Consider the following 25,436-nt stretch of genomic DNA (forward strand, 5'->3'; position numbering starts at 1 on the left):
AAGGTGGTCTGGGGAATGCCACCAGCCCTCATCTCCCCATTTGTGGCAGTTGGTTAGCAGTTAGTTTCGGTGATGGCTAAGAAGATGGGTGTTATGGGCCTAGCACCCCAGAAGTTTTCTGGGGGTACATCAAAGAACCTTCTCCTTGAGAAACTAAACCAAAGGACAGATACACCTAAATAGATAAGTGGCACCAGATCAGGACTAAGCTAGCTCCGGGACCACGACTCTTCATTCCAGTCTCCCCCACTCCTGGGGAGATAAGATTAGGTGTGGCTGCTGCCTTTGTGGTGTGAGGAGGACAGAGATGACTTGAAAGATCTGAAGCCATCCCTCACCCAACTCCCCCAGCCACCACCAATAGGGGATGGTCCTCCCCCAATAAGAGAACTTTCCACAGTCAGATGATCACCCCCATCAGTCTGCTGGTGATAGGTATCTCAGAGCCACGCCTCTGTGTTATGCCTTCTCCCCATGAGAAGTCCAAGGATTTCTCTCTTGGTTTCCCTTTCGTAGTTCCTAAATAAACTATTATCTTATTCTATTGGATTTGTGTGGGAAAGGGTGTAATTCTATAAAGAGGAATTCCTAAGGACCCCAAACCCCAAAACCGCCCCCCACCTATTTCCCCATAACAATGGGCCTCTTCCCTACGTTGACAGCTCCCTTCAGTGATGCCTGAGAAGGGTGGTAAGCAGGACTGGTGGTCTAAGGGGCGCTGCTTTCTCCAAGACTGTGGATTCAAGGTACTGGACTGTCTCCATCAGGGCGAAGAGGTGCTGGTGGTGCTTCCTGTCTCTCTTTCAGGTGCCTTGCTGCTTCTGAGAGACTCAGAAGTTGAGGGGAAGAGGTTGGGAGACATTGAGGGTGAGGAGAGGGAGGAACTAGGAAACACTAATAGGGCGGGAGTACAATGGGCTAAACATCCTAGAAGATCGGACCACACTAAAGGGGAAAGGGGAGGACTCCGGACGTTTCCAGGGCAGGGGGAGAGAAGGGTGTATCTTCATTTTACATGAAATGAATGGTACAAATGTATGCAAACCCACGCAAGCTCCCATGTATTATTGTTGGACTGTGTTTGGAGTCGGGGGTAAGGCTCTGTGTCATTGCTCTGCACCTGGTTGCACCTGGGCGTTCTTCCTGCCTGCCTTCTCTCCCCGCACCCCACACACCCTTTCGCTTTCCAGGATGGGTGCTTCATACTTCTGTCTTCCAGCTGCGGTCCGGCCGAGAGCAAGATTGGAAGGGGAGGGATTGGGGAGGAGAGAGGACCGGAATGGAGGGCGGGTCAGAGGCAGATGCAGTGGCCTGGAGGGAGGTGATAGAGCCAAGTTCCCACCTAACACGGCTTTGGGGACTAGAGGGAAGGGAGAAGAAAAAAGTGGTATCTTGAATAAATAGATCAGTAGCTCTGCTTCCTTCCTGCTTCCCATGTGCCCCGTTTCCCTCCCCACCTGTTTGGCGGCTAGGATGATTCTCGGGAGGCGGATCCCATGCCGGAATCCGGCCTCTTTCCCTTCCCTTTTCTCTCCTCTCCTCCCCACCCATCCGGTCTGCGCTGGGGCCCCAGAGGGCACTGCCCCCGGCGGGGCGGGCGACTGGTTAATCTTTGAGCTGGTAAGGAGAGGAGAATTCGTGCTCAGCTCCGTGCTGAGTACCCCTATCCCAGCACCAAATAAACCCGGGCTTCCCCACCCCCTAGGAATCCGGCAGCACCGGGCCCCCTCGAGGACTTCTTAAACGAACCCTGGGGTCTGCAGGAGAGAAAACTACAGGCAAGTGAATGGGGGAAGGCCTAGGGGTTGGCACGAGGCTGGACCCAGGGAGCCTGGGAGGCATGGGGGGTGGAAGCGATTTTCCGTACAGTGTGGTTTTAGGGGAATAGGAACTCCTTGTGTCCAAGTCAACATCATTTAGGGAGCTTCTCTCCTGGAATCCAGATCCATCCATACTCCACCTCCATCTGGCACCTAAGGACACAGAATTACTATCTTCATATATTGAAAGGGCTGTTTTTCTGAAAAGATGATTAGACCAGGGCTGGAACTAAGGGGTAGGCAAGGTAGGCAGCTGCCTAGGGAGGAGAGTCAAGGTGGAGAGCACACAAAACAATAGCATTTATGTTGGCTGCTTAGAAAACATTATTCTCCATGACAAATGGGTATTTCTTTTTTGACAAATCTGTATGGATTTCTCTTTTTAATGTCATTTTTAATAATGAAAGTATTTTATTATTTTCCAGTTACATATAGTTTTTGACATTTGTTTTTATAAGATTTTTAGTTCCAAATTTTTCTCTCTGCCTCCATTCCCTCCCTTCCCTCCCCCCTCCCCAAGACAGAAAGCAATCTGATATAGGCTATATATGTACACTCACATTAAACATATTGCCACATTAGTCATGTTGTGAAAGAAGAATCAGAACAAAAGGAAAAACCTCAAAAAAAAAAGAAAAAAGAAAAACAAAAATAGTGGAAACAGTATGGTCCAATCTGCAATCAGATTCCACAGTTCTTTTTTCTAGATGTGGAGAGCATTTTCCATCATGAGTCCACTGGAATTGTCTTGGATCATTGTATTGCTGAGAAGATCTAAGTCTATCACAGCTGATCATCACACAACATTACTGTTACTGTGTACAGTGTTTTTGTATGGATATCTTAGGAAGAAGACCCAAAGCCTATGGGTGACTAACACACAAGGGGACAAAATTTTCAAATGAAGTAGTATGAATTTTTATAGGATCTTAGATTTAGAACTGGAGGGGACCCCAGAGGCCAGCTGGTTCAACCTCCTCATTTTATCATGAAGGGAAGTGAAACAGAAAGGTTAAGTTACATAGCTATTTAGAAGCAAAGCTAGTATTGGAACCCAGGTCCTTTGCCACCAGACTCAATACTTTTTCCATTACACCAGCTATGCACAACTAAATTCTTTGCACTCTGGAGTAGTCTTGTTCTGCTTAGCCCCAGAGAGCAGAACTAGAAGCAATGTCCCATGAAAGTTACAAGGGGAGGCAAAATTTTCTAACAATTAGAGATGTCCCAAAGTAGAATGGGATCGCTGAAGAGTTAATGATTTGCCCTTTATAGGAGACCTTCAAGCAGAGGCTAGATTGCCAGGGATGTTGTTCAGATATTGCATGGACACATGACTTCGGAGGCTCCTTCCAATTCTGAGATGCTCTGATTCAAAGATTCTCTTTCTCAGGAGCTTAGGATCCTGTGAAAAAATGACTGACTGAATGGGGGTGGAGGGTGGGGATGTAGGAGGGTAAACCCTCTAGTCTGGTCTCCCTACAGGAAACCTAGGGAAAGTAGAAGGAAGGAAATGGGGTGTGGGAGAAGTGGGATAGAGCAGGAAAGGGGACACTCATACAGAAATCTCACCACAGATGGAGGGGTTATTGGAGCAGGGCCACTTTACTGCTTTAATAGTCCAGACTCTGTCCATCAACCCCACTGGCAGGATTTTTTATAAGAACTCCCATTCACTTGATAAGGATTTGTGCTTTATAAAGGCCAATTCCTTATAGCAACCCTTTGAGGTGGTGCAAGAACTATTATTCCCAATTTAGAGATGAGAGATCTGAAACCAAAACTCCATCATCAATCAACACATTCATTGATCATTTCTGTTTCAAGCACTGTGCTAGGTTGAAGGAAGTTTAGGGGGAAGGGGGAGGAGTCCATACCAGAGACACATAAGCATCAAGTCTTCACTCAATGATTTTTGTTATTGTTCATTCATGTCTGATTCTTTGGGGTTTCATTGGCAATGTTACTGGAGTGGTTTCCCATTTCCTTCTCAAATTCACTTTACATATGAGGAAACTGAGGCAAACAGGGTTGAGTGACTTGTCCAGGGTCATATAGCAAGTAAATGTCTGAGGCCAGATTGAATTCAGGTCTTCCTGACTCTAGGCCCAATGCTCTTTCCACTGAGACACCTAGCTACCCCTCACTCAATGATATTTTAGTCTAATTAGGAAGAAAAAAAAATGGAAAACAATGATAGAAGATTAAATGCCACACTACAAGTGACCTATTATTAGTGCAATGGGAGTTCAGAGAAGGAAAAGATCAGTGGGAGTCCCATGATCAGGGAAGACTGCATGAGCTCTGAGCCTAGAAAGCTGAGTGGGATTTGGACGGGCATCTGGGAGAGCACTGAGGATAAAAGGAAGAAAAGAGAAAAGACTTGGAGGGTGAAACTAAGGTAAGATGACAGAATCACAGAATCATATTCACAGAGCTAGAAGAGAACTCAGAGATCATCTAATTTAATACACTTGTTTCACAAATGAGGAAACTAAGGCTTAGAGGGGTGAGGTAACTCGTCTAAGGTAACCCAACCAGACTTCAAACCCAGGTCTTTTTGACTCCAAATCTTGGGCCATAGCATGGCATGTATTGAAAATAGTGAGGAGATCTGACTGTTTAGTGAGGAGCAGAACACAGAATCAGAGGGTCCACATGACCTTAGCAATCATGGATTCCAAACCCCTCATTTTACATAAGAAGAAACAGAAGCATAGAGAGGTTAAATGATTGAATGTCCAGAACTCTTGATTCCCTGTCTATGATCCTTTCTTTTTCATACAGGCAGTTAAGCAGTACATTGGATAAGAGTGTTAGACCTGGGGTCAAAAATACCTGCTTTAAACCTGGCTTCAGACACTTATTAGCTGTGTAACCCTGACTGAGTCACTTAACATTTGGCTGCCTCAATTTCCTTATCTGTAAAATGGGGGTAATAATAACACCTGTCTCCCATGGCTGTTGTAAGAATAAAATGAGATAAAATTTGTAAAGTGCTTTGCAAACTTTAAAGTTCGATATAAATGCTACTTAAGATTATTCTTATGATTAATTATTACAGACTCCTTTCCTTGAGTAGATCCCTCCATGCTATCTGAGCTCACTAATGTCTGCTCCCACCAAGAGGATAAATCTCCCCCCAGGGATCAGGAGACATCAGCCTGCTTGTTGGACACCGAATCCTACTGTACCCTGGAGGAGGAAGGAACTGATCTTTTATCTTCTCAGGTAATAGGGCTCTTCTTTCTTCTTCCTGGACAAGCAGAATCTTCTGTCTCTTGGGGAATTTGCTTTTCCAGGTGCATCAACTTTAGTCAAAACTATCCTGGGGGTAGCTAGGTGGTGCAGTGGATAAAGCCCTGGATTCAGGAGTACCTGAGTTCAAATCTGGTCCGACACTTGACACTTACTGGCTGTGTGACCTTGGGCAAGTCACTTAACCCCCATTGCCAGGGAAAAACAAAACAAAACTATCCTATATAACATTTCCCACCTCCAGATATGCAGCCCATAGGTCTTCTGTTGGGACGAAAATCAGACCTACTAGAGCATTCACACTAATGGTATCAGGGATTTCATGCATCCTAAATAGTCACATTTTAGAAAAGGACTATGGGAAGAGGGTAATACTTAGCACAAATCGATGAATCTCTAATGGTGAAGTTTCCGGCCCCAATGGAGCAGATATCTTAGGGTATGGAGAGTATTCCTAGAATCCCTCAAATGTCCCCATGATTATGGATATAGCTCAAGCCATGTGGGTTTTGGTAAAGAGGAATATAAAAAGAATTTCCCAACTGCAGAAGGAATCTGTAGGAGAAAAAAGTGAAAGATTCTGGAGTGGAAGAGGTGATAGAAGAAGCCCAGATGTATTCTTTTTTTTTTTTGCAGGTCAATGAGGGTTAAATGACTTGCCCAGGGTCACACAGCTAGTTAAGTGTCAAGTGTCTGAGGCTGGATTTGAACTCAAGTCCTCCCGAATGCAGGGCCAGTGCTTTATCCATTGTGCCACCTAGCTGCCCCATCAGCCCAGATGTATTCTAACTCCCATCAGCTGCTCTAGGTTTCTGCTTTGTATCTTCAGTTGCCTGTATATGGTGACCTGGAGTCCGCCCATGGGGATCCTGGCAATTCTCCCAACTGGCTTCGGATTCGGACCCTCCTGCAGCAGCTGCCTCCACAAGACAGTGATGTGAGCCTCAAATGCCACCCTCATCTTCTTACTGCTTAGCTCCCCTTCTCCACTCTCTGTCTCTCTGTCCCTCTCTCTCTCTCTCTCTGTGCTATCCTCTCTTTTAGAGTAGTTTATCTCAATTCATCCTGTATTCGATTGATCTGATTTTGAAAAAATTTCCCTATCTTAATAGTATTTTTCTTTTTCCAGTTACATGTAAAAATAGTTTTCAATATTCATCTTCATTAGATTTTAAGTTCCAGATTTTTCTCCTTCCCTCCCTTCCCTTCCCCCTCCCCAAGAAAGAAAGCAATCTGATATAGGTTATATATGTACAATCACATTAAACCTATTTCTGCATTAGTCATTTTGTGAACGAAGAATCAGAACAAAATGGAAAAATCTCAAGAAAGAAAAAACCCAATAAAAATAGTATGGCTCAATCTGCATTCAGATTCCACAGTTCTTTTTCTGGAAGTGGAGATCATTTTCCATCATGAGTCCTTTGGAATTGTCTTGCATCATTGTACTGCTGAGAAGAGCCAAGTCTATCACAGCTGATCATCATACACTGTTGGTGTTACTGTGTACAATGTTCCCCTGGTTCTGCTCACTTCACTCAGCATCAGTCCACTTAAGTCTTTCCAGGTTTTTCTGAAATCTGCCTATTCTTCATTTCTTATAGCACAATAGTATTATATTACATTCACATATCACAACTTGGTCAACCATTACCCAATTGATAGGCCTCCCCTTGATTTCCAATTCTTTGCCACCACAAAGAGAGCTGCTATAAATATTTTTGTACATGTGGGTCCTTTTCCCTTTTTTATTATCTCTTTGGGATACAGACTGGGTCAAGCAGTATGTACAGACCCATAGCCCTTTGGGTATAGTTCCAAATTGCTCTCCAGAATGGTTGGATCAGTTCACTATTCCAACCAACAAGGCATTAGTGTTCCAATTTTTCCACATCATCTCCAACATTTATTATTTTCCTTTTTTGTTATATTAGCCAACCTGATAGGTGTGAGATGGTACCTCAGAGTTGTTTTAATTTGCATTTCTCTAATCAATAGTGATTTAGAGCATTTTCTCATATGGCAACAGATAGCTTTGATTTTTTCATCTGAAAACTTGAAAATTTTACAGTGCTAATTGGGAAACAAGAAAGAATGGGTGAAACAAAAGGGAAACAATTATAAAAATTATTATAAATAAAAATGGTTTGGACAAAATGATACCTAATATCACTTCTCATTAATTCTATGATGCTATGAGATTAGTGTTATTGAGAGTTATCAAGAAAAGCTTCCTGGAAGAGATGAGATTCAGATAGGCTTGCACTCTGCTTTCTTCCCCTCTCTCCTACTGGACCTCCTACAAGCCTTCTCTTTCCAGTTTTCCCTCTCAAGCAAGAAGGTTTTATAGTCTCTCTCCCTCCTTCTTAGCAATAAATTATTTTTTCTTTGGCCTAAGTTTACTCCTCCTTTAAATACTGCTACACTGTGAATCACTATGAATTTTGACAGGAACGGTACTGTTCAACCCTTGGGGAAGAAGAGAGAGTCCAACTTCGGCTATTCAGTGCCCATAGAAGAGAGCAGGCCCTGGGTCAGGGGGTCATCCGACTAGTGCCCCCTGGGTTTGAAGGGCATATGTGTGAGAAGGTGAGCTGCTTCAGAACCCTACCCCTCTTGGCATCCCTATGCCCTAATCAGTCACTATTATCTACCCTCACTTTCTAACATTGCAGATCTTTGCTTTAACTCCAGGGGTCGTGTGGAAGGGCTGGTTTTGCATTATGCTGGTTTTGAGAGTCTATAGAGTCAGTATGGCACAGAGGAGAGAGAGCTGACCAGAGTCAAGAAGACCTGGGATCAAGTCTCACATCTGTGTCACCCTGGGCAAGTCAATACCTCTTGGTGCCTGTAGACAATGCTCTAAAACTATAAATTGCAGAGAAAGTCCTGATGTGGTTTGGGAGAAGAAGTTCCTTTCCTAGGTTACCTTACACTGATGAAATATTAGATCCTTAAAAAAAAGAAGAAATGCATAGTACTTATTACATAGTTTTCCACAAAATGTAAACTGTGAAATGGAAATTCATGGTTTTATATTGAATCTTCTTTTTATGTTGTATACATGGAAATGTTTTAAGTTCAAAATGACTATATTTTTAAAAGAAACTATAAGAAGAAGGGTGGGAAGAATATTATAGAAATAGAATCGGGAGAAAACTTCATGGAGAAATAGAAAAGTGGAGGGAGGGGCAGCTGGGTGGCACAGTGGATGGAGCATGGGCCCTGGAGTCAGGAAGGAGTGCCTGAGTTCCCATCTGGCCTCAGACACTTAACACTTACTAGCTGTGTGACCCTGGGCAAGTCACTTAAACCCAATTGCCTCACTTAAAAAAAGAAAAGAAAAGAAAGAAAAGTGGATGGAGGTCAAGATAGAAGCCAGATTTGGAGAGAGAATATGATAGGGGCTAGGGTGTATGTGTGTGTATGTATACATGCTTGCACATATGTGCTTTCATGTGTGAACAGATAAGAATTCTTTGGAAGGGAATGGTAGAGGCTGAAGAGTAGGGGAAGGAACAAATGGCTTGGAGATGACCTTTTGGAGGTTAAAGTGAAAGGTACAAAAGTTCTAGAAGCCACCTGCAGGAGGCTGGAAGGTGAGGGGATGGGGAATTTCTCTTGGTTCTTTCCTGACACTGTTCCTTATCCCACAGTGTGGTGTAAATCTGAGACCAGGTGAACCTGGGGTGTTTGCAGCTAGGGCAGGTGACAGGAGCTGCTGGCATCCTGTCTGCTTCACCTGTCAGGCCTGTAGCCAGGCCCTGCTAGACCTGATCTATTTCTACCACAAGGGGCACCTGTACTGTGGCAGGCACCATGCAGAGCTGCTCAGACCCCGATGCCCTGCCTGTGACCAAGTAAGTATGGTTCCCTGTGGAGGGGAGGTAGGACAGAAGGAGAGTAGCTGGGGGAGAGGAAGAGGCGGGGACCTCCTGAGGGCCAAGCCTTGGAACCATGGTAGCCCAATACTCTCACTCTGCAGATTGGAAAATTGAGGCCCAGGGACTTGGTCAGATTAGTGGCTGGTTACCAGCAGAGCCCTTCTGAGGATCCAAGTCTCCCAGCTTCTAGTCCAGTGTTGGCTTCTTCCTAACTCAGCCTTCACTTTGTGCAAGCCTCCCAGCCTTCCCAATCTCATGCAGGTCCCTTCACTTCTCCTTTCTGCTCTTCCCTTTCCTCTGCAGCTCATCTTCTCTGGCCGGTGCACAGAAGCTGCAGGGAGGCGCTGGCATGAAGATCATTTCTGCTGCTTGGATTGTACAAAACCCCTTAGTTCTGGGCAGTATGTTCTGCCTGGCAGTGGTCCCTGCTGCCCCAAATGCTTTGAAAGTCGCCTTCACTCTGAGCCCAACCCCAGTCAGCCCGGAGGAGAGACCTTTGGTAAGAGAGGAGACCCGACTTAAAGCGAAAGGGAAGGGTATATAAGGGTATGGGGCAGACTGCTGGAGGAGCCTAGTTTGGACCCCAATATAATCTAATAAATATTAAGCACCTACTATGTGCCAGGTACTGTGCTAAATGCTGTAGATACAATTAATAAAAAAGAAACAGTCCCTGCCTTCAAGGAGCTTACAATGTAATGGGTGGAGGGGGGGGCAAGACAACCCACAAAAAGAGGTAAGAAAGGGAAGTGGTAAAGGGGGAAGGGGATGGACACCAGGGAGTACCTGGGTGTGTGTGTGTGTGGGGGGGGGGATCTTGAATCTTGTTCTGTGTAGTTGAGACCAGATCATCAGATGCTGAGTGAAGCAGGGCAAAAAAAATCCAGTTTCTGTCCTCTATAATGGAAGACATTGAGAGGAGTTTGTTACTCCATCTTCTAGTTCTCCAATCAGAGGAGAGAGGCAGCTGAGCTTGAGTTAGCAGCATGGTAATTTAGAGGTTTTATTGTTATTTTCAGTCACGTCTGACTCTTTGTGGTCCCATTTGGGGTTTTCTTGGCAATGACATTGGAATGGTTTTGCCATTTCTTTTTCTAGCTCATTTTACAGATGAGAAAATTGAGGCAAATGGGATTAAGTGACTTGCCCTGGGTCAACCAGTAGTGTCTGAGGCTGGGCCCAGTCCTCTATCCACTGCACCGCCTAGCTGCCCTAATTTAGAGGTGATGAGCTTAATCTGGGAGGGGCATTTTGTTCCTAGGAGTTGAGACCAGGCCTAGCATCAGAAGTGGTTTGGAAAGCTAACAAGCTACATTTACATCGAGTTCTTCTCTACTATCCTCCCCCTCTCCCGCCCCCAGCCCAACTGATTTCTTTAGTCCCAGAAATTCCTTTTAGCAATGCAGACTGACGCCTACTCCTCCACTTCCAGTTTTAGTGCCTCGCCCAGGGTCACACAGCCAGTATGTATCAAGGTGTTGAACTGGTCTTTCTGACTCTGATGCCAGTTAGTGTTACAAAGTAATTTTCCCTCTGCAACCTTGGGAGGTCGGGAGTGCAACTGTTATTCTCATTTTAAGGATGAGGAAATTGGGTCTGGCAGGGACCAAAATGTCTGGCTGTGTGACCTGGGACTAGTTTAAGACAGTGATGTCAAACACATAGAAATGGGGGCCACTAAATAAGGATCCCTGCCAGCCGAATATCAATTTAGAAAACTACATATTGACATTATGTTCTATTGTATTTTTATTTACGTTGTTAAATGTTTCCCAATTGCATTTTAATCTGGCTCTGCTGCCCTCTGGTGTAAGAATTGGAGTAGTGCAGTTAGTAGTTCCCTCTTTCTTCCCATGGAAGGCAGACAGACATTCCTGGGCTTGAAGGGGACACTGTAAGCAGTGTCATGAATTAATGTTATTATAGACATGGGGTTTGGAGACCCTTGGTCGTGCCCCCCAATTTAGCTATTCCTTTTCCTTTCCCTAGCTTCCATTTTTCTTCCCCAAAGCTTGCATATTCATTCACTCCTGAGACCTTTGTTGGGGAGAGAAGGGGAGAGCATTTCAGCAAAGGATACAAAAGCATCCTTCCTTCTACTCTCACAGGGTTGTCTGTAGCCACAGAGGTGGGCAATGAGAAAGGAGGTAGGGTGAGGAGCAGCAACTGCCAAGAAGTCCCAGCCACAATCTGTGTTGAATTTTATTCCGGTTCAGTAAGAGGAGACATCAAATTACAAGGTCTGAGGTTGTCATCAAAGGCACAGACTGGGTAAAGAAAGGGTGTGCTAGGGAAAAGGGGGTGGATTATGCTGGCTGCGTCCCCAGTCTAACTCAAATGTTGATGTTAAAGACAGAGGTAAATTCCTCTGTTTGGCATTTAAAGCACAGGATAGAAAAAAAAATTTTTTTCCCCTAGCTTCTAAGGGGAAAAAAAATCCTAGCCCCCAAACCCCACAATATTTTGTAAAAATAAGTAACGAAAAATTATGTTACTATGGACAAAGCTCCCATCTGTGGCAAAGAGAATAGTGGGTCCCACACGTGTAGTCAGGCTCTACATATGGCAAGAGCTTGTTCCTTGTGTGACTCAAAGGGAGGCAGAACAGACATCTCTAGCCTCTTCTCCCTCTACTCTTCTCCAGGGGAGATTTTATTTCTACCAAGAGGGGAAGTGGGAAGTTGGGGGTATAGGCTATCGCTTTGCTCGCCTCAGTGAGAAGGAGTATCAGGCTAGATATATTTCTATCTGTTCTCTTAAATATTATGGTCTGGGGATATAATCAGGTTACATCTAACTTGATTACTTTGTCATTTGGGGGGACAGGGTACCCCAAACTGCATATCCAAGACTGGACTGCTTTTGCAGTTTCACAATGCAAAATTTTGCAATGAAATTTCACACAGCAAGTAGCAAAGACACTTATTTATAGAAATCATAAGAGAAATCAGAGAAGGTTCAAGTAGAATTTTGAATACAAAGTGAAGGTGCTCTCACCATGGGAACAAGTTAATTCAGCTCAACCAAGAGAGAGGGTGCTAGATCTTACCCAAAAGGAATCTCCTTGAAGTCTCTAGAGTAGGAAGCTGGATATAGGGACACGATGAAGACCACCAGTTCTCAAGTCTTCCCAGAGCCTTTTCCTTCAGTGACCTGAATTGGAATTGTCCTCTTCCTCTCTCTCTCTCTCTCTCTCTCTCTCTCTCTCTCTCTCTCTCTCTCTCTCTCTCTCTCTCTCTCTCTCTCTCTCTCTCTCGGTGAGGCAATTGGGGTTAAGTGACTTGCCCAGGGTCACACAGCTAGTAAGTGTTAAATGTGAGGCTGGATTTTAACTCAGGTCCTCCTGACTCCAGGGCTATCCACTGCACCACCTAGCTGCCCCCCCCACACACACACACACCTCTCTTGAAGCTGAAGCAATCTGACGCCTGAACAAGACTCAGCGTTTGATGAGTTGGGGTCTGGCCCTCAAAAGTCTTGAAGGGGGACTTAAAGGGGACCCTTTCTTGGAAAATCCACTTGCTGCTTTATAACCGTAGATGAGTCACTTAACCTCTCTTGGCCTCAGTTTTCTTCCTCATAAGATAAGGGAGTTCATGGGATTCGAGCTCTGGTCTTCTTGAATCCAAGCCCATGGCTTTATCCACTATGCTACCTCTTTGGGCTAGATGACCTTTTATTTTTTATTATTTATTTATTTATTTGTTTGGTGAGGCAATTGGGGTTAAGTGACTTGCCCAGGGTCACACAGCTAGTGTCAAGTGTCTGAGGTTGGATTTGAACTCAGGTACTCCTGATTCCAGGGCCGGTGTTCTATCCACTGTGCCACCTAGCTGCCTCTAGATGACCTTTTAGATCCCTTCCAGCTATAAATTTAAGTTTCTATGTCTTCAAACCTCCAGCTCCTGACACAGAATGTCAAACCATCAGTCCTCCTTCATTTTTTAAGTGGTAGGTACTGGGGATACAATGACAAAAAAATGAAACCATCTGTGATATCCAGGAGCTTACATTGTAACTGAGACTATATTTATAGAGAGAAGTATATGCAAAATAAATACAAGATAATTCTGTAGGAAGGCATTAGCACCTATGAGATCAGGAAAGGCCTTTTTGTAAAAGGTGGCATTTGAATTGAGCCTGGAGAGAACCTTTTTGCTATTCTTTTTATTCTTAGTGCTTAGCATAGTGCCTGGCACATAGTGGGTGCTTGCTAAGCACAGTGCCTCACACATAGTAGGTACTTGCATGTTGATGGGTATGAGAGGAGACAGCGCACACCAAACTTGATGGGAATAGCCAGGCTGCAAAGGTGCAGACTAGGGATGTGAAGTACCCTTAGTGAGGAGCTACAAGGCCACTTTGGCTGCACCACAGCTTGTGTTAAGGGGAGTGTATAAGGATGGAAAGGTAGGCTTTTGAAGATCTTCAAATGCCAAACAGAGGTTACAGGTAAGTCAAGTCAAGAATTGTTTATTAAGCATTTATAGTATGCCATATATTGTGCTAAGCACTGGGAATACAAATATAGACAACCCTTTTCCTCAAGGAGCTTATATTCTTTTTTTTCCCCCCTGGGGCAATGAAAGTTCCGTGACTTGCCCAGGGTCACACAGCTAGTAAGTGTCAGTATCTGAGGCCAGATTTGAACTCAGGTCCTACTGAATCCAGGGTGGGTGCTTTATCCATTGAGCCACCTAGCTGCTCAAGGAGCTTACCTTCTAATGGGGGAAAGACAGTGTGTAAAAGGAAACTGAAAAGGGGGGGAGCCTTGTATGCCCCTAGTTAAAGTAATGGGACAGTGATCCAGCAAAAAGACCGAGGTGGGGTCAGAGTGACTCTTAATAAAATGCTTGTTGACTAATAAGTTGACCTCTGTTGCTTCCTCTCACAGCCTCCCAGAGCAATGATCCTACTGCTGTCTCCTCTACTTCCTGCCATGAAAACAGAATGGAGCAGCCTGGAGACAGCCTTGAGAAAGATGAGATTCCCCAGAGCTTCCTAAACAGCGCTGGGATCCTCGAGAAGGGCCCCACAGGGAGAAGGCTGAAGCGTTCCCTGAGGACCCCATGTTCAGGGGAGGATGGGCCCTGCCCCACTTGTTCTTCCTCTTCAGACTCTGAGCCTGAGGGCTTTTTTCTGGGACAGCCTCTACCCCAGCCCGGGGATGGGGGCCCTGCTGCCCTGCACAGTCTCCACCTGCACACTGGAGGAAGAGCCCCAGGGAGGCAGTGTAGGGTCTGCTAGAATTCTGCCCTCCTCAACCCCACTACGACCTCAGGGGCAGGTGGTGAGGAAGCATGAACCTGAGCCTCTGTTCCAGACAGGAGAATTCCCCACTTAGGAAATACAGCCTGGAGGCTTCAGTTAAGGAGATTGCAGCCAAGACAGTTGGTGACATTTCCACAGTGGGCAGAGGTTCAGGTCCCAGTGCTGGGGGTGGGAGTGAGTGAGTAGGATTCTGCTGCGGGGTGAAGGCACCCATCCTCCTGACTAACTTATGCTTTTCTGGGTGTTCAAATATATCCGGACTTTTGGGGGCGATCTCAGCTTCCTGTTTGCCAAGTCATCTAGAGGTCCAGGGACAGTCCTAGCCTAGCACTGACAGCTGTCCTCAGGCCAGCTACATCTTCAGTCAGACTTCAGATAGTTCTGAGACCTGGGGGTTAGCCAACAAGCACTTATTAACCTTGACCGAGGGCACTGTGCCAGGCACAAAGCAGGCACTTAAGTGCTTGTTGACTGACTGATGTATTGATACAGTAGTGTAAATAAAACAAATTCGCTTTCGCCTCTTTCACGGCTATTTTCCTTTAATTTGGGTTGGGCACAACACAAGATAATTCAAATCTTAGGTCCCTTTTTCACCCTTGACGCTATGCTTTTCCAAGCCCTGGTCGTCAGATGCAATAAAATGACCGCCCAGTGACCCTGTGTGTGAGCGACCACTTGGGCAGCGTGACCAATTCTGCCCCGGGGCCTCAAAGAGCCCCGCTTTCCCTACCTCGTGTCCTGCCCGTAGCGCTCGCTTGCCCCCTGCCGGCCTTGAGCTGCCTGCCTGTGGCTGATGGTGGGGGGGAGGAAGAAGGGGCGGGGAAAAACCTCCTGGCCGGAAGTGACGCTAACAAGGAGCGCCGAGCTGCCGTGCTGGTGAGTTGCGCCCATGTGGAGCTGAGCCCTTGGGGCTACCTGCCATGGCTGCGAGCGGATCTTCGGTGCCGCCTCAGGCAGTGACGCCAGCGGTGGCCTCTGGCGGAGGGACTGGAGCCCCGGAGGGAGTCGGGGAATGGCTGCGGGGCGCCTACCGCTTTGCCACCGACAGGAACGACTTCCGGAGGTAACGGGGTCCCTTTCCCCAGGAAGACGCCGCCCTCGCCTTCTCGACCGGAGACAGGGTGGTTCCCCCTTCTTTCCTTCCCCTGTGGCTGTAGAAGAGATTCCCAAAGCCACAGCCGGACCCCGGCAGGGGCGGGGGGACAGGGGCGGTGCTGGGCAAGAAGCATTCGCGGGGACACAGGCTCCAGTCCTGGCTCTGCCACTGACCCGCGGTGTCACCTTGGGACAGTCACCTCCTCTGCGTGAGGAAGGGACTTTGTGTGGCTTTTCCCGTTTTCTTCGTCCGTAAAACAAAGGGGGAGTTGGACGAGACGAACTCTGAAGTCCTCTAAGTCTGTAATTCCGTTTCTCCAACATCAGGCAGGCCGAGAGAATTTCCTTTGGCGTCTTTCTCCTATCTCGTTTTATCCTTAAATGTGAACTTACTGTTCTAACAGCTTATACTTAAATAAATGCTGTAACATTTATATGAGGCTTTTCCCTTGTGGGAAACCTGTTATGTAGGTAAAAGCATTATTTTCCACATCTTGCAGGCGAGGAAAGGCGGTTCAGAGAGGTCGCAACACCTTAGTCATTGATTTGACTGGTTGCTTAATATACCCTAAAACCTCCCCCTCTCATTGGTGCCTGAGTTTCTCCACCTGCTTTTCTGGGAATCCCATTCAGAAACTGAGGCTCTGTAATGGCTTTTGAATTTTTTCCCTGCCTGCCCTTTCTTCAGAGGTAGGCAATTCCTGTTCTTTAAGACACAGTAAGTAGTTTTAAGTTGTCACTTAAGCTATACCTTGACAACACTTTCCCTGAATTTTAGGGTGCTTTGGATTAGCACCGAAAATAACAATCCTGGCATCAGAGGAAAGGGTTAGTTTTAAATGTCCCCTTTTATTGCCTCCCCTAGAAAGTATGTTTTTCTCTGGATGTTATAGGGAAATTAGGCCCTTTGCCCTTAAACCTTCATAAAAAAATAACATTACCAATGGTAGGACTAAAAGGCTTCTCTGTTTTCCAGGAATTTGATCGTTAATTTGGGACTCTTTGCTGCTGGTGTTTGGCTGGCTAGGAACCTAAGTGACATTGACTTGATGGCACCCCAGCCAGGACTGTAGCACAGCTGGTAAGTACCCAAGCTATTAGGAACATGATCAGAACACGTGGAAATTTATCAGGTCTGTACATCCATTGAGTGTAGGGGAGTGAAGATCAGGAAAGTTAAAATTCAAGTCCAATGTATTTTTTCCACAGATGTAACTAGTGACTTCATTTCTAATACTGCCTTTCGTGATCTGAATGCAGTTTCTTGGAAGCTCTCCAACCTGCAGCTATGACCATGACATGACCATCAGAAGATCTGCTTTGACTGGCTACCACGGATCTGATTAAGACTTGCTACATTCCCTTCTGTAGATATCTTTCTTCCTTGGTCAGTCTATGGTCAGTCAGAGCTTGTCACTACTTAGGCATGGTGTGAGGTATATTGCCTTTGCTCCATATATTGTATAAATCTTCAAAATCCTTGCAGGTTGGGCAGATGCCCAACAAGGAGTGTGTTGCAAGTGGCATTTGCTGTTCTCTTCGATTATACAAAGATTTTTTTTCTCCTAAAATGTTTGAAATAAAGACAGTCAACAAAGACACTGGGTTTTTATTCTTTTAATAAGAAACTTCAGCTTACAAAAACAAGGTGTAAAAAGAGTAAAGATTTACAAAAATCATAAAAACATGATTCATATTTCACATCCAAAAGAGAACAGGCCCCCATCATGGGTTGTAAGAGGGGACTTGTCAGCTGCTTATTTAAAGGGAGGACAAAACAAAAAATCCTGACCAGGCAAATTGCAACCATCAGAGACTGATGTTGATAATTGTGGGGTGAAACTCACCAAAGAGGAATATAAAATTTGAGCAGGATTTCAGCGGGGTGGGTGGGATGCCAGTTTGGTGTTGCATAGCATTTTAGTGCTTTAGGCAGGTTTTAGAGTTGCCACTAGGACACTTGCTGGAATGCAGGTTCAAGTCTGGAGACAGTAAGGGCAGAGAAGTACATATGTGTGTTTTACACATAAGAGACCAGTGGGGAAGCACAGTCATTGTGTTGTAACCCAGATGGGGTGCATGAAAATGACTACTTGAAAAAAGACACTGCTGAACCAAATATGGAAGTATCTAGAACATGAGCTCAAGGTTCTTTATAAATGGAATATTCAAGGAGTTGTTTTTTAGATCTGAGGGAGAATCTTCCACTGCTTAAAAATGTCAAGTGTAGATGCCGCCTCGGCTGCTGTCATCTTCCGAAATTTCAGTTTCTGGGGCAAATGAGGTCATTAAAGACCAAGTTGTTACTGGAAAGGAATACAGGCCCTAGAGAGACTCCTGTAGAGGAGGAAAAGGGCTGGGTGAAGAGGCTGGGTTTAGCCAATTAAAGATCTGACCTAGATCCATCAAGGCTTTATTTTGGAACTAGCCCCTTTGAGGTTTGGAAGCTGCAACACGTCTGAGGCCTTGGCTCTGACGTTTTCTTTTAGCTCCAGCTGTATAGTCAGTACCCACTTAGGCAAGTTTGTTCCTTTTTTATTTGGTCTGGTGCTTTGAAGATAGGAGCTGTCATTTTTGTGGAGCCGAATCTCCTGTAGGACTGGATGACTGGGGCTTTCATTTCACCAAACTGTTAGGAAGCATCTGGTGTGTGCTATGCAATGCGTCCTAGAGTCTGCCCTCATGAAACTTAATTATTTGCCTCGAGATGGTATTTTTCTTTCATTCATTGTTAGAATCCTAATCCTGCCACTTACCTAAACAGACAGAATTTTCTTCCTAGGTCCTAGCAAGGCAAATCCCAACAGGAATATCCAAAAGAGTAGTTATGTTTCTGTAAACAGGAGACTGCTACTACTACCTATGTAGTACTGGGCAAACTCCTTTCTTGGCCTCATTTTCCTCACCTATAAAATGAACGTGCCAGACTATGTGCTCTCCAAAGTTCCTTGCAGCAGAAAATCTGATTACAGGAAACGATGAGTCTAGCAGATAATAACAGGGATATAGGTTAAGCAAGAAGTTCAGACCACAAAGATCAGGCTCTCTGGGTTAATTTGGGGTGGGGTGGAACAGTGATGCTCTGACCTCAGATGCACAAAGTATTGTTAAAATAAAGAAGCATTGCGCAGATGAGACCAAAGATAAGGTTTGGTGCTACTGCTGTCAGTGGTAAAGGCAGGTAATATTTTAAGCCACAATAGGCATTCTAGGCAATAGGATGATCACCTAGTAGCGTTAAAGGAATAGTAACCAACATATAGTATTAAAGGAAAATTTACAGCCCACAAAAGCCAATGCTTATTTAAAACATCAGATCTAAGTTTGAGGTATTAATCAAAATTCAGTAAAAGTTCTTAAGTCACTGCAAGAGAAAAAGAGCTCCATTCAGATCACTTAATATTTAATCTTAATAGCACCTTACTATTAACATTTTAAAAAACTTGGGGGAATTTGGACTTATTTCCAACAATGCAGGTGGGAAGTTTTTGTATAAAACAGGTGCTGCAAAGAGTTAGGAATTTGGTGCCAGTACAAGGAATGAACCAGCAAATTCCAAAAGGGAACTAAGTTTCCTGGTAACCATCAGCTGTGGGAAATGCTGGTTTCTATTTCCTATCCAATTGTCAGTTAAGATTTTGCTACCATTTGGTGTCTGTATACCTCATATTTCCTCCAAGCCAAACAACTCATAAATACGATCCCTTCAGTCTTACAGAAGCTGTGATTTGTAATATCAAAAAATGCTGTCTCTTAAAGTGGCCCCATGGATATTAAATTGGAAAATGCTTTCTAAGATCCAAGATAAAGGAAACAATGAGGCAGCAAAAAAAAAAAAATCGCCCTTTGAATAAATGCAGCTACAACACATGTAAAGCTTTAAGTGAGGTTCAAAGACAGTTGAAGTCCAAGACCTCTGCTAATGGGCAAATTCTGCATTTAAGATGTAAACCTATGGTTGTATTTAGAAACTTCCAAAAGCATTTTAAATAACTTAAAACTCATCCACATTGTGGGTATGTGGCTGGCTTCCTTGCAGGAAAACTGCTGTCTATGGAAGCTTTGTCTAAGACATCACCTTCACAAAGTTGACAATATACAAATTGTCAAATGGGTTTTAGATAGTATGGTATTTAAAAATCATCTCATGGAATGCCTCTTACATATCCAGTGTTAACACTACTGGTCAGGGTTAAATTAACAGGTTTCTTTACCTTCCTCCTAGCTGGCTGGACAAACTACATGTGCTTGTGGTTGTCTTCTCCAAGGGATTTAGGAGATAGGGGATGGGAGTGAGTGGGAAGGTAATGTTGAGCTGTCCAATTAAATAATACAGCTGGACCTACATAAAAGCTGTAACATTCACATGTGGGGAACTGTTGCATTTATCATACTGATGCTTAGAATTCTGTGCAAAGAACTTCATTCCACACTTGGTCCATTTCAGGAGGAACCAATTTTGTGTTGCTTTTAACTTTAACTTTTAGCAGCACCTCTGTCATTGTTAGAAAGTGAAAATCCTTTTCTAAAAATTTGTGCTCTGTACCTCCTCCCACACTAGACTGAACACAAGTCTCCTAGGAAAGATAGGATGGGGGGGGCAGCTAGGTTGGGGCAGTGGATAAAGCATCTGCCCTGGATTCAGGAGGGCCCGAGTTCAAATCCGACCTCAGACACTTGACACTTACTAGCTGTGTGACCCTGGGCAAGTCACTTAACCCTCATACCCCTGGGGGGAAGATTTTTCTTTTTAGAAAGAAAGATAGGATGTGTTTGGGGAAGGGTAGTCCTCTCAATCTGATTTAGAAAAGGCCTGAGTTACCATATGCAACAGACAACTTGAGTGAAGGAAGAAGGGAGAGGGTAAAAATCTGCCTTTGAATAATCACAAACACAAAGATTTTGGACAACAGTACAGTAAAATACACCAAATTGAGAACTGCTGGTAAGAACAACTTCCATTCACAGAGGTATGAAATGTTTAAAAAAAAAAAAGGTACTAAAAGTCCTTGAAAAACCACACAAACTCCTTTGTCACGTGACTGATGAGGGGATCCTTTCCTTAAGTCTCATGTCCCATGCAAACCATAACTGGGTACAAGGCACCAAATTTCATGAATTGTATAAAATTAGTTCACATAGCTTTATCAATAAAGTAAATTCCCTTCCCACCCCCACCCTGCACCCCCTGCTCTGGCCTTCCTCCCACCCCGCCCCCCCAAAAAAGTTCTCATTATGTGACTACTGTCAAACTTCTGCTTGAGCTTATTTGGGGCCCAGCTGGAGCAAAGAACCACTGTTGTGCTAGCCAGCCAACCCCAGACTACATGGTCTTTTCCTGCACATGGCTGGACCAAGCCAGAGTAGGGAACTTTTTACAATCATTGACTTTCAAAACAAAAATAAACTCTGATATTGAGTCCATAGGACACATTAAAACTTCTACAGTTTCCAATTTTATTTTTGACATTTTGAGAGACATCTGGAAATTTACAGTGTGGCACTGCCTCCTACCCTGAGAGGGGGGCCCTGCCAGTTCTATAAGGGCTTCAGTTCTTGACTGCCTGAGGGTTAATTGTTGGTTAACAATACATTAGCACACATGCTTGCCTCAGGGTGAATGAAAATATCAAGGTCAAACTAGTTGGAGGTAAAACACCTTTTGGGGCCAGGATGCCTTCATCAGGGAAAGCAGATCATAGTGGAAAGTAAATGTGCTGGCCAAGTGGCAAGTGTTCTGGGAATGAGATTTTAATGAAGCACTTCCTTGCTCTTTGGAGCAAAGTGGGTCCATGAGGTTTCAGTAGAACTTGGATTAGATTTGGTGGCCTTTACTTACAAGTCTTACTAGGTTCTTAACTTTCTTTTCTCTTGTTGAAAAGCAAAACACAACTAAGACTTGTCTACATCCAAGATTTACATAAATTTTAAAAGGGCATTTTACTCTTAACATCTTTCATTTGAGCTTTGAAATTTGAGCTGACTTACCCAGTGGGAAGGAAGCCTTGGTTTTCAAAATTTCAGCTCAGATTCTACTCTCATTTAGATTCTGGTGCTGACTTGGCCTCTTAGAACCTCTGTCCTGCCTGAGACAGGGTACTTTGGATGGTATTTCTCATGTTTCTATATCATCTAATTTTTTAAAAGGTTTTTTTAAAAAATCATTTTGATCTATTGGTACTTGGCCAAGTTAAAGCATTTACTTTACACATTCTTTAATCAGCTTAATAATCCTTATAATTATTTGGTATAAAACTATTTTTTTTAAAAATTACATTTGAGTATTTGTATTAACCTATCACATTGTGTTGCTTTTTATCTTTTAAAAACAATTTCCCCCTGGACTTGCCAGAGGAATGGAGTAGGTACTCTAGTAGTCCTTTCTATCTTTTTAAAATTTCTATGATTCTAGAATAATAAATATAGGATTCAGTGAAAGATGAGGCACAATTCTTATTTTCCTTTTAACAGGTTTACTATCTTTAGCTCTTGGGGTAAATGGGTTTTGCCGTCACCATGAAGAACATTGTTCCCAATTGTGTTGATTAACAATTTGGGCCTCGAGAGCTTAACTCCATATCAGAACCTCCTCTGGTGGCCCTGGCAGCCGTGACACTTTAAAACAGTGTACAGTAGAGAGCGAGCCCTGGGCAAAGCTTATATAAAGAAGCCTGCAGGAGACAACATAAACCAAACAGCATAAAAAATGCTATACGCTATCGCTTCCAAATAAAAGCTAAATATTACAGAAACCTCACAGTGTTGGAAAAAGCAAGTTTAATTCAAAGTATAGTTAGTCACTCCCTTCCCTCCCAGGGTAAGCCATCCTTTGTCTGTAATGTTTCCACATCTCAGTGCTGTTTGGTAGGTCATTTGGGAGAGGCCATCTCAAAAGAGGTCAGCAGCAAACACTCCAGATCTGCCTGGGGAATCTGATTGATGAGCAAGGCTGAACCTGCCCTCTTTCTTCAGCCTCCTCCCTCCCCTCCCCCCAACTTTCCTCCCTCCCAAACTCCCTTCCACACTTACTCCATTCAATTGACAGCTGTACCTCTACCTGAATTCAAACATTAATGTGATATACTCAGTCAAAAGATGAGCATTCATAGTGATACGCTGAGGCTTCATTCACTGAAGCAACAGCTACAATGCTGTGACGGTTTGCACTTTACTTTCAATAGGGTTGCCACAGCCAAAGGGCTCAGAAGATAAGCTCAGTGGTGGTGGCTGGTTAGTAAGTAGGGTACATTCGCATTTAAGGTCAACCTGGGAAACTCCCATTACAATTTTTGCTACAGATCCCATTTAAAGAGTAAGGTACATTTCCCCAGCCCCTGGGTCTCATCAGCTTTTAATTCTCTGACAGGTAGTATAGTCCTGAATGATCTGGAATTCCCAAGAAATGTGGGTGGGATCTGGTCAGGCTCAAAAGCAGCAAGCTGCACAGCCATAGTAGGGACAGTTGCTGATGACAGAATCTTCAAGAGTCCCATGGAGGCCCACACTCTTTGTGATGTCTGTATTGTCAGTGGACTGGGGCTGTGGAAAGTGGCGAAAACCATTCAAGTAGAACGCTGGACTGAAGGGCTTCCCTATTCCCAATGACCTGACTTCTGGGGAAGCCTCAGGAATACGAGGCTGACCCAAGGACAGACTTAAACATCTCAGGCCCAGGCTCAAGATTTAAATCTACAGCTCTAAGCCTTATCAGTAATGAGGAGTGGGGTGCAGTGGATGGTCTTTCCTGATCTTGTTGCACTCCTGGGAGCTGCCCTTTCTGCCACTAAGTGAAGCAATAGGCGTCCCAGAGGTGGTGCACAAATGAGCAATGGGTAGGTCATAGGATTTTTTTTTTTCAAAGTGTTCCATGGGCACTCTTCATGTGGTTTTCTTTTTTCTCCTTTAGCACACAATTGCAATGATTCCCCAGCCAAGTGTTTAGCCTGGACTGGCAAATGCCTAGCACTCATTTATCCAAATCCCCTGCTGTAAGAGCCAAATCCTTAAACTGCAAACTACCCAACTACCCAGGCCTGAGACATGTGTTATCTAGTGTAAACCCTGGGTAACCAGCCTGATAAGGCAGTTGGCTCAAGTCCAGGACTCCTTCTCACCTGGTAGTAACCTTTAGCCTGGGCTGTACCTGCTCATGGTGCTGGTTTGCACTGTTTAGGAGGGAGAAAAAGGCATAATGGAGAGATGACAACAAGGCTTCTCTCCTTGTTGGACATCATCATTTTACATCTATCTCCCTATACCAGGATCCCTTTTGTAATGGAGAGAAGTTGATAAAAGATGATGACTGAAGAGGCTGTTCCTTTTGTTCTGTTTTATGGAAGATGGGGAATATCCAAATACATTAAAAAGAAACTGACTACAAATTTTCATGACAGGACTGAATAGCCTGACAACTCCTATTCTTGACCCCAGAGTGTAGCAAATCTGTTCCTTCAGTCAGCCTTAATTCCTACAAAGAGGAAAGATGTACGAACACCGATGGTTTCAAAAACAAGCCAGAGGTGACCATGATCCCTTCAGGGGAATGTCAATCTTCTGTTCTCATCACTGTTGCTGGACCGCACCTGAGCTTGGAGTTGGGTTTCAGAGATTCCTGCATTGCCCTGCACTGTTCTTTGAGTGTAAAAAAGGATGTAGGCCTGGGTTTTGCACACTTCCTCGACACTACATACATTCAGCTTGGAGTCGTTACAGTGGACCCAAAAACCTAGGAAACCAAAAGGAAAGAAAGAGAATTACTACCCAACCTTCCTGCTTTTAAAGCAGCAGTTGAGACAAGATGAAAGGAAGGAGCAGAAAAATTCTAAAGGTAGCCAATTCTTGAATCTTTCTACTGAAGACAGTAGATGAGTAAAACCCATAGAGACTTTGAAAATTCCGTTTTGAACATTAATGTCAATCTTCTTCCCCATCAAAATTAATAACAGTAATGCTGCTCACAAGAGAACAAATGGACTAATTTCCATCCTCCCTTTTCTTCCTGCTTTGGAGAAGGTATTAAGAGGTGGTAAAATAGTCAAGGATAGGAGGAGAGGGGTTGGAAAGAAGAAAGAGGCTGCAAAGGGTCTTGGACAATCCATAGACTAGGTAAATTATCCAGGAATCATCAAGAATTGGTCGAATACTGAGAACTAGAATTTGCTTAGATTCAACTTTGTGAATATCCCTAGAATTCAGGGGGTTCCCAATCATTTCTGATATTCAAATGGCTGACAAATTTGATGACAAAATAGTTTTATGTGAAAAATGACATTTATATATTTTTCTTTTTACTTTTGATCATTCTAGAATTCTTATTGGCCTAGAGAGGGGACCAGACCATTCCTGTAAAAGGAAGAGTCAGAAAACCACATTATTCCTCATCATTTTTCTCTATATAGCTAAGAAATTTAATTAACACATAACTGACGATACCTTTAGAAACAGTACATACCATGAAAAGGGAGGTCAAAGCAGAATGGAAGGAACACCAGGCTTGGGTTCAGAAGGCCTGTAATCAAACCCTGCGCTCATGTGAGTTTGCTTGGGCTAGTTACACAATCTTTCTGGGTCTGTTTCCTATTCTATAAAATGAGGGGCTTGGACCAGATGGTCTCTTTAATTTCTCCTAGTTTTGCTATTCTGTCAGCCTGTGATTCCTATCCTGTGATATTGTTGTTTCCCCATTTCTGATGGGAAGACTGAAAGGTATGTAAGTCAGTAGTAGATCAAACTAGAACTGTGACTCAAATCTTTATCCATTAGATTTTAATGGCTTTGATCTTCCTCCTACAGAAAGCTAGAGATTTGCACTATATAGGACTTGAATGGCAAAGACAGCACACACATGAACACACTGACAATTTATGGTGTCCACACCCTGGAAAAAGGTACACGCACCTCCCTCTGTGTTGTAGCAATATGCTGTGTAGTGTCCTGAGCCAAACCCTTTCCCGTGATGCATCACCACTGCGGAGAGGTCATAGGCAAAGGTCTCTTTGTCAAGAGAGGAGAGAGTGTCCCTGCAGCAGTAAGGTTCCATGGTTAATACCTGGTCAAAGACGACATGGACCCCAATCTTCTCACGGTGATTACGTCCAGACCACCT

At 44.2% G+C, this 25,436-nt stretch overlaps 3 protein-coding genes across 8 annotated transcripts in view; 2 read left to right on the forward strand and 1 right to left on the reverse strand.

Moving 5' to 3' along the window:
* The first annotated feature begins 707 nt into the window (after positions 1 to 707).
* Positions 708 to 14,743, forward strand: PRICKLE4 (prickle planar cell polarity protein 4). Of its 2 annotated transcripts, XM_043999871.1 has the most exons (8): positions 708 to 807; positions 1,706 to 1,778; positions 4,885 to 5,051; positions 5,887 to 6,015; positions 7,530 to 7,667; positions 8,735 to 8,938; positions 9,266 to 9,461; positions 13,857 to 14,743. In XM_043999871.1, the coding sequence occupies exons 3-8, from the start codon at positions 4,911 to 4,913 to the stop codon at positions 14,207 to 14,209; spliced, it is 1,161 nt and encodes a 386-aa protein (XP_043855806.1). In that variant the 5' UTR covers positions 708 to 807; positions 1,706 to 1,778; positions 4,885 to 4,910; the 3' UTR covers positions 14,210 to 14,743. The 2 variants fall into 2 exon arrangements, with proteins under 2 accessions (XP_043855806.1, XP_043855807.1); XM_043999872.1 differs by lacking the exon at positions 708 to 807 and having other exon boundaries at positions 1,335 to 1,778; positions 5,908 to 6,015.
* A 329-nt stretch (positions 14,744 to 15,072) lies between these two features.
* On the forward strand, positions 15,073 to 16,928 carry TOMM6 (translocase of outer mitochondrial membrane 6). Of its 2 annotated transcripts, none has more exons than XM_043963890.1 (3): positions 15,073 to 15,299; positions 16,308 to 16,412; positions 16,541 to 16,928. In XM_043963890.1, exons 1-2 carry the CDS (start codon positions 15,157 to 15,159, stop codon positions 16,402 to 16,404), a joined length of 240 nt encoding a protein of 79 aa, XP_043819825.1. In that variant the 5' UTR covers positions 15,073 to 15,156; the 3' UTR covers positions 16,405 to 16,412; positions 16,541 to 16,928. The 2 variants fall into 2 exon arrangements, with proteins under 2 accessions (XP_043819825.1, XP_043819826.1); XM_043963891.1 differs by having other exon boundaries at positions 16,592 to 16,928.
* A 3,863-nt stretch (positions 16,929 to 20,791) lies between these two features.
* The window catches only part of USP49 (ubiquitin specific peptidase 49), a 135,527-nt gene continuing 130,882 nt past the window's right edge, over positions 20,792 to 25,436 (reverse strand). For all 4 annotated transcript variants that reach the window (XM_043962758.1, XM_043962757.1, XM_043962756.1 and 1 more), the window contains 2 exons: positions 25,229 to 25,434; positions 20,792 to 24,056 (listed from right to left, as the gene is read on the reverse strand). In XM_043962758.1, coding sequence (XP_043818693.1) covers positions 23,866 to 24,056; positions 25,229 to 25,434 — 397 coding nt within the window. In that variant the 3' untranslated portion in view covers positions 20,792 to 23,865. The remainder of the gene's footprint in view (positions 24,057 to 25,228; positions 25,435 to 25,436) is intronic.

Source organism: Dromiciops gliroides, chromosome 4 (genome assembly GCF_019393635.1).
Source record: "Dromiciops gliroides isolate mDroGli1 chromosome 4, mDroGli1.pri, whole genome shotgun sequence".
Taxonomy (NCBI): Eukaryota; Metazoa; Chordata; class Mammalia; order Microbiotheria; family Microbiotheriidae; genus Dromiciops; species Dromiciops gliroides.

Excerpts from the sequence above, each read along its gene's own strand:
- PRICKLE4 (XM_043999871.1), top strand. The coding sequence starts at position 4,911 with ATGCTATCTGAGCTCACTAATGTCTGCTCCCACCAAGAGGATAAATCT. Across the intron at positions 6,016-7,529 it reads TGCCTCCACAAGACAGTGAT|GAACGGTACTGTTCAACCCT; the intron begins GTGAGCCTCAAA and ends GAATTTTGACAG. Across the intron at positions 8,939-9,265 it reads GATGCCCTGCCTGTGACCAA|CTCATCTTCTCTGGCCGGTG; the intron begins GTAAGTATGGTT and ends TTTCCTCTGCAG.
- TOMM6 (XM_043963890.1), top strand. The coding sequence starts at position 15,157 with ATGGCTGCGAGCGGATCTTCGGTGCCGCCTCAGGCAGTGACGCCAGCG. Across the intron at positions 15,300-16,307 it reads GACAGGAACGACTTCCGGAG|GAATTTGATCGTTAATTTGG; the intron begins GTAACGGGGTCC and ends TCTGTTTTCCAG.